The following is a 15,245-nucleotide window of genomic DNA, read 5'->3' on the forward strand; positions in this document are numbered from 1 at the left end:
TTTATTAACTATCAAAGAAAAAACTTAATTTTCGGAATATTTTACAAGTGTACTAAAGCGATCTGTAGTATTATTTTTCAAAATATTTTTTTATTTTAAAATGGCATGCAAGAATTCTCAACGTGTTATTTCTCGCTTCTGACGTCACGATTTCAATATGGCTGCGGTGACTACTCAGGAGCCTTAGCCGAATTAGCAGATTTCCAGAAAAGAATTTCCAGAAAAAAATTCAAATGCACTTTTTTTATATTCAATTGGAATGTCATCATTTACATATATCATTTCCTTTACTTTTTTATAATAGGATGTTTCTTTTTCTTCTTTGGCTGTTACTAGTTCCTGGTATATCAAATGAATTCTAAAAATCAAGAGAATCTTCTTCGTCTATTTCAAATTTTTCCTCATACATTGTTGCAGTATATTTTCTATTTTTTCTTTTATTTTTATTTCTTCATTTGTAACAGAAGTTTGTGGCAAATTAAAATAGCGGTAGTAAACAACAGCATTATTATGTTTCTTCTAGATTGAACTACATTTTGTTTTAAAAATTATAAGTAGTAAAATAGGTATGTCAAAAATATAATTAGTAATTATGCTTAAGGAATGGTAAACTTTATTTCATGCTTATTGTATTTATATTATATTATTTATGGCACAAATAAATATTTTTTTTAAGTAATAAGCATATATTACATTTTTTACTTTTTTTTGAAATTTTCGTTCTTCTAGGAAGCCTTGAATGAAAAAGACGAAAATTTTACGTAATGTATAAATGACGTTTGTGTTTTTTCCACAATAGTTATAAGTAATATCAAAAAATTTTTTCAATTCTAAAAAAATAAAAATTTATGTCATAATTGTGATTATACAAAAGTATAAAAGTAAAAGCGTAAGAGGAATATAAACAGGCATTTAAAACATATTTTAAATACCAATAAATATTTACAAGAACACACGCACCGATTAATAGTACATCATTAAACGATGTTACGTATGGCAAGCTAACGTTCGCAAAGCAACAACCTTTTATACTGTTGCTACAACAGGTTGCTTCAAATATATGTATATTTGATTTTTATATTTTGATGTATGATATTTAATATACTGCTCAACAAAATTATCACATAGGTAATTTTACGTTAAAATTTCGCATAAATTCAAATAAGCACAACTGTGTCAAAAATTATCGTATTTGAAAAATTCTATTTCACTTTCAAGCTGGAAGTCTGCACTTTAAGAAGCATTTGTGAAATTTTGAATATAATCCTCCCCCCGCTTTTCCAAAAGTAAGGACCTGTTCCGTTTTTAAAAATTTGCATAGTTTGACACGTTCTGCGGGATGCAGTAAATTTCTATCGCAAATCTTATCGTAATCACAATAAAATAAGGACTTTTTCCTACAAATAAAAAAAAAGAGTTCTGTGCGATTTTTTTCGCGGAATTATGGCGTATCAAAGTTACCCTTATTTTTTTTGGAGGCTTGCCACGGCTCTTATTTAGGGTCCATGTGCCACTGTTATTTGGTACAGTGGATATTACAACATATTAAAATATTAGTGTATTGTAAAGCTGTGTTTTTATTCGATCTCTATGCATAATATTAATCAACATATTCAAATATTTGAAATAGCAATAACAGTCTTTAACAGTTAATAACAGTTTTTAACAAAGATAGACGCACAAGAAAGTATGTAATATACGTGTTACAATGAATATAATTTAATCACTAAAATTATAAACAATCATGTATTATATATATAAATAAGTAACTTTTACTAATGTGCAACATATATATATATTTTAGCTTATTATATATATATATTCACTCACATTTCTGACATATAGTATATTATAAATTTTAAGAAATTGTGACAAAAAGTTAAAAATTGAATTAAAATTAAAAATACTTATTTAAATTTTTGCCTTTCTTATATATATAAAACTCAATAAATTAATTTCGTGGTGTCCAATTGTAGCATTTTGGAAAGTCATGTGGTACAGGTGGGAGATCAGATGAAGCACCAACATGTAAGACGACATTCATTCCAGTTGCAGTGTGCCATAAAAAATGACAATGAAGAAGCCACCAGCCTGAAAGATAAATATTATTCTTATTTCAATTATTTATTGAAAATGCAAAAATATAAAATTTAGAATAAAAGATGGTTTAATTTAAATTTAAAGCGATTTTTATACTTATTTTTTATGTATTATTCGTGAAAATTATAATTTCAAAGTTGTAATTTTTTATGTTTTATAATATAATACACCCTCTTCATAAAATCATATAAAATATTAAATAATAAAATATATAATTATTATACTAAATATTAATATAAAATATAATTGTAAAAAAATTATTTTAACCTGGATTATCTGCCTTGAAGCGTAAAATGACAAAACCAGTATTTGGTACAATTACAGTATCTTTAGGAGCACAATTTTTATAATAACCATTTTGTAAACGAGTCATATGAGCATTCATTTCTCTCATTACATCCTTATTTGTTATATCACTCTTATTAAGTGCATTAATAAATTGACCAGCATACATTACACAGAAACTATAACCATGTAAATGAAATGGATGATTCAAATCCTGTAAAGGCCCTGTAATAGATTTTTGCAATTAATAAAGATAACAATTCATATATACACTCGTCAACAAAATTATCGCATAGGTAATTTCATGTCAAATTTTCGCATAACTTCAAATAAGTATAACTCCGCCAAAAATGGTCGTATTTGAAAAATTTTTTTTATTCTTAAGCTTAGAGCCTCTATTTTAAAAATCATTTGTCAGATTTAGAATTTATCCCCTCCCCCTCTCGTCGTCTTTTTAAAAGTAACGACGTGTTTCGTCTCCAAAAAATTGCAGAATTTGACGCATTCCACGGAGTGGAATAAATTTTTTTCGCAAATTTTATGATAATCATCGTAAAATATGTGGACTTTTATGTGTGAATTGAAAGAAAAAATGAAGTTTGTACGATTTTTTTCGCGGAGTTACGACACATCAAAGTTACCTATACATTTTTGTTCATTTACCACCAACACTAGCATTACGAGGAAGTTACTGGTCGGATTTGGCGCATCGTGTGTGTGTTTTGGAAGACGGGAATATGGAAATGTTCACATTTAAAAATGTATATTGCCGCCTCGTCTTCGAATAATCTCTTGCAGACGCTCATGCATATTGTTCAAGGATCTAATTATTGCCTGAGGAATTTCATTCCATGTTTAATTTAGCGCTGTGATCACTTCCACATTCCCGTCTTCCAACACACACACACACACACACACACACACAGAGAGAGAGAGAGAGATGCATACACACACACAATGCGCCAAATCCGACCAATAACCTCCTCGTGGTGCGCATCAGTTAATGCTAGTGTTGGTGGTAAATGAACAAAAATGTATAGGTAACTTTGATGTATCGTAACTCCGCGAAAAAAATCGTACAAACTTCATTTTTTCTTTCAATTCACATATAAAAGTCCATATTTTACGATGATTATCATAAAATTTGCGAAAAAAATTTATTCCACCCCGTGGAATGCGTCAAATTATGTAATTTTTTGGAGACGAAACACCTTACTTTTAAGGAGACGACAAGAGGGGGAGAGGATAAATTCTAAATCTGACAAATGATTTTTAAAATAGAGGTTTTAAGCTTAAGAATAAAAAAAAATTTGTTCAAATACGACCATTTTGGACGGAGTTATACTTATTTAAAGTTATGCGAAAATTTGACATGAAATTACCTTTGCGATAATTTTGTTAACGAGTGTATCATATCACATATATTGTAATATTTTAATAATTAAGGTATTTAATTAATATTAGATAACTTTTTTGAATAATATTAATTAGTGCGTCTTTCATACATATCTTACACAATATAAATATCAGTAACAATACAGACTTACTACATGTTAACAAAAAGAATTTTTTGATATTAATATTCTTTTAAATTTATTTTATAATTACATTTATAAAAAGAAATTTTATTACATATATTTTTTTAAATATTTATTTTCATATATTTTTGTAAAGTTAGCATTATATGTGTACAATAAGCTATATTTTTATAAAGCTTTAAACATTAATATTAATACATTTACCAAGTTTTAAACTTGGACTCTTTCTTTAGTAATTTTAGCATTTTTTATTTACATATATTCTTTTGAAGTGCCATTTTTGTAAAGAACTGTTATGGTTAAAGAGATTCTACGTTTGTTTGAATTTTAAACATACTGAATTACTTTTATAGTATCAATATTTTTTCAGACCATTAATTTATATTTATTTTAATGCAATTTTGTAAAGAATTGCTTTTTTAATTCTGAACAGGTTTTATTTTTGTAAAGGAATTTAATTTTGATTATAAAGAAAAAGGAATACTTGACGTTTTCCTTTTTATATTTTTGATATCTTTTTTACAAACATACTTTTATCGTAGATCATCACATCCACAGTTGCTTGAAGCGGGATGTTATAAACATGAGTGCAAATACATGGTTCTGTGCATGTAGATGGTACGAAAGAATCACCACACATAAATTGATATCCATCATTCTGTGAAATAAGAGGTGCTGGTGGATTTTGATATGAAATATTGTTGTCCAAACTAATTAAATGAGTTCTGGTTAGCGCAACTAAAAGGTTAAAAAATTTTTATTATAGGAAATAGAATGAGATTAAATTTAAAAAGTATTAAATATTTCATATTTTAAATATCTTATATTCAATTTAAAATATCCCTAGTAGTACACTTTATTGGAGCAATATTGGCTAACAATATATATCCAATATTTCCAATGTTGGTCCAATATTGCAAAGTAGACGCGATTTCATTTTGAGCCAGTATTGAATTGTAATATTGGACGAATATATTATTTTCATCTTTAACCAAGATTGGCTAATTATACATACCCAAATATTTTTACATTGGATCAGTTTCTAATATATGACGGAATTCGCCATAAAAAAGAAATTAACCGTCTGTGGTTAATTTATGGAGCTCTGGAGCTCCTCGCAAAAGCTAGAGGAGGTGCGGCTATAATAGTCCGCACTCTTTGACTGATAAGTCGTGACTCGTGAGACCTGTGCCGCGGCCTTATACTGCTTTAGATGGAGTCCCACTCTCGGGTTAAGTGTTTTCCTTTTCGCCACCTAGTGACGACGCGCGAAGCTCACATATAATGTGTGAACGTGCAATATTGGCATACATTTACATTTACTTCATAACTAATATTGGTATTATAATGGATGCAACCATATTGGCAACACATTTATATTTATTTAGTAGCCAATATTGGTCATTATGAGCACTGCAATATTGGCAGAACACTTGCATTTTGTTAACAACCAATATTAATTTTACATTGGAAATATTGGCCAAGACATTTCCAATATAACCAATATTGAGCCAAGTATACCAATATTTTGCCAATGTTTGTGCTACTAGGGATTAAATACCTCATATTTAATATTTAAAATATTAAATATCTTTACCCCATATAAATAATAGCAGTACTAAAAGCATTCTTATAATTAATAAATGATAGTTTATTGAAGATTTTCATATTAGGCTCTTTTTAGAAAAATATCAATATTTCATAGAAATAATAATAAAAAAAATATTAGTATTGTAAACTTAAAGATTGTAAACTTAATTAAAAAAAACACTATAATCCTTTTTAACAATTCTTACCAAAAAAAGGTTTATATTCTTCATTTTTGGAGTTAAATAATAACCGTTCTCTATTACCTTCACTGTAGTTAAAAAAATCAAAAGACAGTACAAGTATATAATCTGGTTTACGTGTTAATGATATTATATTTTCGTCAGCAGAATAGATTTTGTTTAACTCATATACACAAAGACCATTTCCACATTCTGTAGAATTCGGTGGATTAAACTGAAATGTTTACAAAACTAAGTTAATAATTTTTTATAAACATAATACATGTAATGTGATTATGTAAAATAATTAATACATAATTATGTACAGGGTATTCATTTTAAAACTTTCCATCCATTTATTTCACGATTGATTATTTTTTGTGAAAAATGCCAAAAGACATCAATTTTGTTTTCAACGGGGACATTTAAGTACATTAAATGCAACAAAATTTTTTCATCCTCTTTGTCATAGCTACCCCTTCAAAAATCTTAAATGGCAATAGGGGTCAAGTGATATAACACTTTAAAGGTCTTTTGATTCTCTGTACAACTCTTCTTTTTTTATTTAAGTGGATATTTTTCGAGAAATTACACTTAGAAGTTTTAGGTGTCAAAAATGTTTTACATAAAAAGATACAATTTGGAGTAGAATTTATTTATTTGTTATTTATTATAACAAATGTCAAAATGCTACCTCGACAAAGAGGATGAAAAAAATTTCGTTACATTTAATATACATACTTAAATTCGTAGCCCCTTCAAATACAAAATTGACACCTTTTGGCATTTTTCACAAAAAATAGTCAATCATGAAATAAACGGGAGAAGAAAGTTTTAAAATAAACATCCTGTATTAAAAAAGATAATTATATATATATATATATATATATATATATATATATATATATATATATATACAGGGTTATTCATATAAAGTGACCGATGTGAATATTAGCTAAAGTTAAAGAGCTATGAAAAAAGTTTTATACCAAAAGATGTTTGACACAGAGGGGGACATCGTATGGTACAAACGATATTTTTATAAATGAAGGCATTAAGGAGATTTCAAGAACATCTTAATTTTTTTAAATGGAACCCCCTATTTTTTATTACATATTCTTGGAGCTCATCTCGAGAGCTTTCCAAAACACTATAATTAAGTTTTGTTTCCATTAAGTACTTTCCAAGTTATGAGGCTTGAAATCATTTCTTAATTTTACATAAACCGTAAAATATCTTGTAAAATATTCATTTTTCGATTATTTTACCTTTATACTTTTATGTACAAAATAATGAGAGGAATCAATTGGTCTAAAGAAAACACATAGTTATTTTCAAGAAAAAATAAGTAATTGTTAATTGCAAATTACATATTTTTTCTTTGGAACAACTATGTGTTTTCTTTACACCAATTGATTCCTCTCATTATTTTGTACATAAAAGTATTAAGGTAAGATAATCGAAAAATGAATATTTTACAAGATATTTTACGGTTTATGTAAAATTAAGAAATTATTTCAAGCCTCATAACTCAAAAAGTACTTAACGAAAAGGTACTTAATTATAGTGTTTTGAAAAGCTCTCGAGATAAGCTACAAGAATATGCAATGACAAATAGTAGGTTCCATTTAAGAAATTGAAGGTGACCTTCATGTGACCTTCAACTAACTCTTCAAGGTCAAACCAATGATACCATCTTATGGCCCCCTCGAAGGCAAACAACTTTTGTCTGAAACATTTTTCTCTCCCGGGCTTGGTTTTCGAGTTATTCTCCAATAAAAGTTAAAATGGTCCACCCTGTATATTCAGATAGCCAAATCTGTTAGAATAGATTTTCGTCAAATGCCCATTATAAATTTTAAAGGTAGAAAGATTACAGTTTGTATAAAGGAACTGATATATTCGATTATGTTGCCAGCATGTCAGTAGAAATACAACAAAATCTGTCCACATAATTGGACAAAAGATTGTCAACAGAACCCGAGCAGAACTTGTTGATATAACTGACGGCAGATTGATTGCAGAAATTTAACAGGATCTGTGCGGCGCAATTTGATAGCAAATTGATAACAAAAATCGAGCAAGATCTGCGCACACAATCTCTGATAGCAGATTGACGGCAGAAACGGAACAGAGTTTGCATGATTCGATAGTTCCTTAGCTTACCGCTATGCGAGCTGCACTTTCTCGTAATCTCTGATAGCAGATTGACAGCAGAAACGGAACAGAGTTTGCATGATTCGATAGTTCCTTAGCTTACCGCTATGTGAGCTGCACTTTCTCATAATCTAATTTCTGTCAGAAATATACAGGGTGTCAGGGCTATCTATTGCCAAAAAAAAGCTCTTGTAGCTTACCTCGAGAGCTTTTCAAAACACTATAATAAAGTATTTGGTAAAGGTTGATATTAGGGGACTCACCTCCGATGAGCTTCACCTTGACATATGTTATCTAGGTCACTGTCCTGAGTAACATGCAAAAGATTTTAGCCATCACTCGTTGTTTATTAAAAAGTTATAAACAAAAGAAGTTTTACGAATTTCACATAATTTTCGGACACCATGTACACGCACCGGAAGGAATGGTGTCGCGATATGTATGTGGACGGTCGACGTCATACGCACACACGTGAAGCGCGCACGTACGCGAGCCAAGAATTTATTCATTAAATTTTATCTTTTTATATAATTTAATTATTATTTAATTTAATAGAAATGAATGCCGATCTTTAGTGCACGCGGTTAAGCCGCATTTCTTAAAGAAAGAAAAGAAAAGTACGTATATCGATACTAGAGCGCAAGAGACACGTATAGAAATAGCGCGATGTCCCGCGCGGTATATAGCTGTCTCGCTCGCACTCTCTCTTTCGAGCGTCGAGCGAGAGAGATGGCTATCGGACACCTCTAACTCGGTATCACGTCTTATAGTGTTTTCTCTCTCGCTCTTATGTCGTGCGCGAAGGACGCAACATCGGAATGCCCCCCACTACTCTACCTCCACTTTCTCTCTCGCTGCCCAGCCCGCGTACATGCGCGCTTCGCTTGTGTGAGTGTGACGTCAGTGAGCGTCACACAAGCATACCAGGACACCATTCCTGCCGGTGCGTGTACTTGATAAGATCAAAGAAATTGAGATGTTTTTTTAATACGTTTATTCACGTTTATAACTTTCAATGCGACAAGAAGTTTGTTATTGTAGATGTTGTCCGAAAATTATGTGAAATTCCTAAAATTTCTTTTGTTTATAATTCTTTAATAAACAACGAGCGACGGCTAAAATCTTTTGCATGTTACTCAGGACAGTGATCTTGATAATATGTCAAGGTGAAGCTCATCGGAGGTGAGTCTCCTAATATCAACCTTTACCAAGTATTTTTTCATCAAGTACTTTTCGAATTATGAGGCTTGAAATAATTTCTTAATTTTTACATAAAATATCTAGTAAAATATTCATTTTTCGATTATCTTACCTTAATACTTTTATGTATAAAATAATGAAAGGAATCAATTGGTGTAAAGAAAACATAATTGTTTCGAAGAAATAATATGTAATTTACAATTAACAATTACATTTTTTTTTGAAACAATTATGTGTTTTCTTTACACCAATTGATTCCTCTCATTATTTTGTACATAAAAGTATTAAGGTAAGATAATCGAAAAATGAATATTTTATTAGATATTTTATGATTTATGTAAAAATTAAGAAATTATTTCAAGCCTCATAACTCGAAAAGCACTTGATGAAAAAATATTTTATTATAGTGTTTTGAAAAGTTCTCGAGGTAAGCTACAAGAGCTTTTTTTGGAAACAGATAGCCCTGATACCCTATATATAAAGTGGCGAATATTAATAAAAGATCAAAAGTATAGCAATTATCATTTTAATTTCTATCACTTTAATTTCTGATACCTGATACAAGCAGATGAAATTCAGAATATTAAACTGATTGGAATCAATATGATAAATGGGAAATTATTCATGTACTGCCTATTTGAGGCATAAAGCAAGAATTTAAGAGTGAGTCCCGATTGCGCACATTCCCGATCGGACACGACGACATTCCCGATCGGACACAGTCCCGACCGGACACAGACCCGATCAGACACAGTCCCGATCGGACACAGACCCGATCGGACACAGTCCCGATCGGACACAAACCTATGTGAAATCGTACAATAATAGATCGTTTCGCACTGAAAGCACAGGGCGGTGTGAATTGAACTCATTTCGCGTGTAAAGTTGCAAACCCATGTGGAACCGTACAATAATAGACTTTGTTTCGCATTAAAAGCACAGGGCGAAAGCATGTGTCCGATCGGGTCTGTGTCCGATCGGGACTGTGTCCGATCGGGTCTGTGTCCGATCAGGTTTGTGTCCGATCTGGTCCGTGTCCGATCGGAAAATGTCATCGTGTCCGATCGGGAATGTGCGCAATTGGGACGATCCCGAATTTAATTCTAAATAAATTACATCTCAAGTTTTACAAGTTACATTTACTTTTATCATTTACCTTATTATTATTAAATTAATTAAATTGAATTAGTCCTTTGCTATATGAGATATAACTACGATATAACATATATTACATTAACATATATTACGATATAACATATGACATATGTATATGTCATTTTAGAAGAAAATTGTAATTAACTTGCCGATAATATTCTTATTTAGCACCTGTAATAATCAATTTTGTTGCATTTATATAACATTAATAAAAGTAAACGCAAATCTTGTTCAGTTTCTGCTGTCAATTTGCCATCAGGTTGCATGCGCAGATTCTGCTCTGTTTCTGCTGGTAATCTGACATCAAATTGCATTGCGCAAATTCTGCTCGGTTTCTGCCGACAGTTTGTTGACAGGTTATGTTTTACAGACTTTGTCGCCAAAACGAAAGCTTAATGCAGACATAGATGGCTACGGTTCTGGTGTGGGATTCTGATCGAATTTGCTGCCAATCTGCTGCCAACCTGCTAACATTTTGCTTACTATATATATATATATATATATATATATATACAGGGTGTCCCAGACCACCCCTTTTAAAATGAAAATAAATGACTTTTATCAAAAATCGCGAGCAATTTTTAAGTAAATCGGGTGCGCTCTATCAAATGATGATATTTTCAACTTTTGATTCCGACTGGAAATACGCCATCCGGATCGGAAGTTGAATTTTTTTAGGGGAACATAGTACTTTTTATTACAGATTCGAATTATACGTAAAAAAATAAGAAACTTTTGTATCAAACGTTTTTTCTAAAAGTGCCTCTGTCAATCTTAAAATTGGCCTTGAAAGAAACTGTGATGAAATAATGAACTTCAAATGTTCCTGTGGCGCAACTAATGACAAGGATGTGTGTGTGCTTGAATGTACGGTACCTTATGAACGTTCGCACACACGTTTCTGAGTGAGTGAGGTGTATGTTCAAACAAAATATTCGAAGTAAGCACCGTGCGCTGCGATGCAAGCATCACGGGTGGCGACATTTCGCGAATGACATAAAGTCCTAGCAGGAAAAGCAGTCGATAACTAATAAGTACATTAACATGCTTATCAACTTTCCTAACGCTCCTATTACTTGAGTCAATCGAGAAGTGGATGTAGCCATTTATCTCCGCTGACTATTCCAATTCCAGTTCGTAATCGACAGAACGCTTCCTTGTTCAGGCCTTTCGTCAAGATGTCTGCCGATTGTTCTTTGGTTTGGACGTAACTGACTGTGACGGTACCATCTTCGATTTTCTCGCGAATAAAATGGAAACGCACTCCGATGTGCTTTGTCCTTTTGTGGAATTCGGGGTTTTGAGCTAACTTTATTGCACCCTGATTGTCAACTTTCAGCTCAACACTGTCGGTTTTGTCTCCCATTGCATCCAGGAGTCTCTTTAACCAGGTAGCTTCTTTGGCACCTTCAGCTGCTGCCACGTATTCAGCTTCCGTAGTACTCAGAACTACGATCCGTTAACGTTGCGACATTCATGATACAGCTGCGCCTGATTTTATGAATACAAATCATTCGTGGATTTTCGAGTGTCTATACAACGAGTGAGTCTCTATTGCGCACATTCCTGATCGGACACGACATTTCCCGATCGGACACAGTCCCGACCGGATACAGATCCGATCGGACACAGATCCGATCGGACATACAGTCTGTTTGACAAGAGCGTGTACGACTAAATTTTTTCCTGAAAACCGTTAGAGGGTTCGTTTCATTCAAAGCAGATAGCGGGACCCTTCCCCAAAGACGCTTTGTATAGAAAGTCTCAGTTGTCCGTTCGACCTTGGTCACAGAAGAACATATTTCACAATGAGTGCCGCGTACGCATCACGTTACGAAGCCGTGTTTCTGTGTTTGCATCCGAAAGGACCGAAAATGTCGTATGGAGCCGCTGCTAAATACATGAAAAAGTCGAAAGCATTTATAAGTAAGTGGGTGAAACGTTATTCCGACGTGAAAAACGTCGATAACCTGATCGTGGCTCTGTGCAAAAAACGACGAAAACGGAGGACAGAGTGATTTTACGGGTGTTTGAAAAGAATCCTCGTCTATCATTGCGTGACGGGCAAGCGATTTTGCGTAAAAAGGGTCTAAATGTGTCATGTGATACTATAAGAAGGCGTTTATTGGCTCATGACGTGAAATTTCGAAGCACAGTGAAAAAACCACTACTGTCCGAAAAACACGTCGAAAAAAGACGCTTGGGCGAAAGAAAATTTGGACCGCGATTGGGACAACGTAATTTTTTCGGACGAAGCTTCTTTTTGGGCACGTTCTTCTATTAGTCATACCTGGTCTACCCACATCAATAGACTCATCCAGCGGACTGTTAAACACTCGGTAAAGGTGCACGTCTGGGGCTGTTCCTCAAAACAGGGATTTGGCACTTTGCATATTTTCACAGACAATTTAAACGCTGCCAAAATGGTCAAAATATATCAGAAAGCTTTATTACCATCTGCCCAAAGGTGGTTTATAAGGAAAAATGAAAATTGGCTACTGTAAGAGGACAAAACATCGGAGTCGTCTTTGTACTGCGTGGAAACAAGAGAATGACGTTGACGTACTGGATTGGCCGGCGCAGTCGCCAGATTCAAATCTCATAGAAAATGTTCGGGAACTCATGAAGTTCAAGCTCCGAGGGAAACAGATCTGGAACGTCAAGCAGTTATTTCGACAAATTCGACTCATATGGAGGTCTTTGTCCCCAGATTATGCTATAAAATTAGTAGAAAGTATGCCTCGGAGATGCCAGGCAATTATTAATAGTGGAGGCGACTGGACAACTTATTAATAATAAAGCGTCGCGGTTTATATCATGTAGTATGTGTGTATTTTTTTTCAATGCCCTATCCCAAATAGTTTTCGCCGTACACGCTCTTGTCAAACAGACTGTAGTCCCGATCGGACACAGTCCCGATCGGACACAGTCCCGATCGGACACAGACCCGATCGGACACAGTCTCGATCGGACACAGTCCCAATCGGACACAAACCCATGTGGAGCTGTACAATAATAGACTTTGTTTCGCATTAAAAGCACAGGGCGAAAGCATGTGTCCGATCGGGTCTGTGTCCGATCGGGAAATGTCGTCGTGTCCGATCGGGAATGTGCGCAATTGGGACGATCCCTATACAACCAGCATAGTCCGAATCTGCGTAACCCTGTAGTCAATCACTGCCAGCTCTATATAGTAGACCATAGTTTATTGTTCCTCTAATATATCGTAAGATTTTCTTCACGGCTAGCCAATGTTCCTTATTAGGTTTGTCTAGGAATCGACTTACATTGGCAACTCCGAATGTGATGTCAGACCGGTTTACTGCTGCGAACATTAGGGATCCTACAGCCTGTCGATACTGTATACACCTCTTCCTCTTCGTCCTTACTGCTTAGTCCTATGCAGCTTCAACTGAAACAGTGCTTTTTTTACAATTTTTCATGCCGAATTTTTCAAAAATCTTCCTGAGATATCCGCATTGATTCACGAAGATTTCCTTAGTATCTCGCTTCCTTGAGATTTCCAGGTCAACGTAGTAATCTGTTTTTCCGATAGTTATCTTGAAATCCTTCTGCAGATTTTCTAAGACAATTTCAACTGCACTCTTAGACTTTACAACTAGCAGCCCATCATCAATATATAATGACAACAGAACCTTTTCACCATTAACTTCTCCTCTATAGATGCATTGATCAGCTTGATTTGGCGTGAAATTATACTTGTACAGAAACTGGTTAAACTTTCTGTTACCTTGTCGAGGAGATTGCTTTAATCCGTACAAAGATTTCAATAGTCTGCAGTATTTGCCTTGTCCTGTATCACAGCCTTCAGGTAATTCCATGAAAATTTCCTCATCCAGTTCCCCGTATAGGAATGCAGTCATTATGTCAAACTGGCCTAGCTCATAATCTTTGGAGGCAGCCAACGCTAGCAATGTCCGAATCGATTCGTATCGTGCAACGGGAGCAAAGGTCTCGCGATAATCGATTCCTTTTTGTTGTAGGAAGCCTTTAGCGACTTTAACGAACCTGGCCTTGTATTTATTTGGATTTCCGTCTTTGTCTCTCTTAATTTTGAACATCCATTTGGCCTTGCTCGCCTTCCGAGTAGGTGGTAGTTCGCACACTTCCAGGTGTTGTTTTCAGCCAAGGCATTCAGTTCTTCTTTCATGGCGATTTGCCATTTTTTGGCATTCTCTCCAGACATTGACTCTATGTATGTAGCTAGTTCTTCCAGTTCGCAACACAATGCCATGTGTTCTTCAGCCTTCACAGATTGACATTGGTATCTGTTAGGCGGTCGCAGAGATGATCGATCTCGTAGATTCGGTGTAGGCTGCGACGAAGGTTCTTTATCCAGGGACTCATCATCTTCAGTCGAGAATCCCTCACTCTCTTCCGAGTCTTCGATGATTAAAGGCCATAGTTGCTTTTTGCCATTACCGATAATATTTGATGCTCCTTCATTAAACTTCACGTTTCTTGAGACAGTGACTTTTTCGGATGCAAAAATTCGAAGATGATCAAGTTTTGGCTAATTCCTCGACCATTCCTCGAATGGTGTCTTATCTTCTCCTTCCAGAAGTGTCTTGTTGAATGTATAAACAGCGCAATCCACGACACATGGCCATAATCGTTTCGGGAGTCCTAAAGTATGTAGACTTACCCTCGCCGCTTCCACAATCGTCCGATTGTTACGCTCGCTTCTTCCATTCTGTTCTGTAGAATATCTTGCAGTGAGTTAAGCTTTGATCTCGTTTTCCCGCATTTACAGGGTGAGTCTAAACAAATATTTGTCTTTAAAATATCGAATTCTTGAATAAATTCTAAGACGATTTTTCTTTTGCAAAATTTTACCCGAAGCTTAGTTTTTAAACTATAAAGGAAAAAAGTTAACTAATTACGAAACGAGTACAAGAGGTAGGCAGGGACGACGCGATTCACCGTCCGATATAGGCGATTACGTGGGGCGCTCGCCGCGATCAGCTGATTGCTATACGTGATGAGTGTAGCAATCTGTGTGTGTGTGTGTGAGAGAGAG

General features: G+C 34.0%; 1 protein-coding gene across 1 annotated transcript in view; it reads right to left on the reverse strand.

The window, feature by feature from the left end:
- Positions 1-1,636: 1,636 nt before the first annotated feature.
- LOC145966745 (multicopper oxidase 3) overlaps positions 1,637-15,245 on the reverse strand; it is a 50,282-nt gene continuing 36,673 nt past the window's right edge. The window contains exons 8-11 of the mRNA XM_083091071.1: positions 5,720-5,927; positions 4,455-4,661; positions 2,368-2,610; positions 1,637-2,091 (exon numbers count right to left, since the gene is read on the reverse strand). Coding sequence (XP_082947197.1) covers positions 1,952-2,091; positions 2,368-2,610; positions 4,455-4,661; positions 5,720-5,927 — 798 coding nt within the window. The 3' untranslated portion in view covers positions 1,637-1,951. The remainder of the gene's footprint in view (positions 2,092-2,367; positions 2,611-4,454; positions 4,662-5,719; positions 5,928-15,245) is intronic.

This window comes from Camponotus vicinus, unplaced genomic scaffold (assembly GCF_025532165.1).
Source record: "Camponotus vicinus isolate PSW18456_S1 unplaced genomic scaffold, iyCamVici1.0 SCAF_2, whole genome shotgun sequence".
Lineage (NCBI taxonomy): Eukaryota > Metazoa > Arthropoda > Insecta > Hymenoptera > Formicidae > Camponotus > Camponotus vicinus.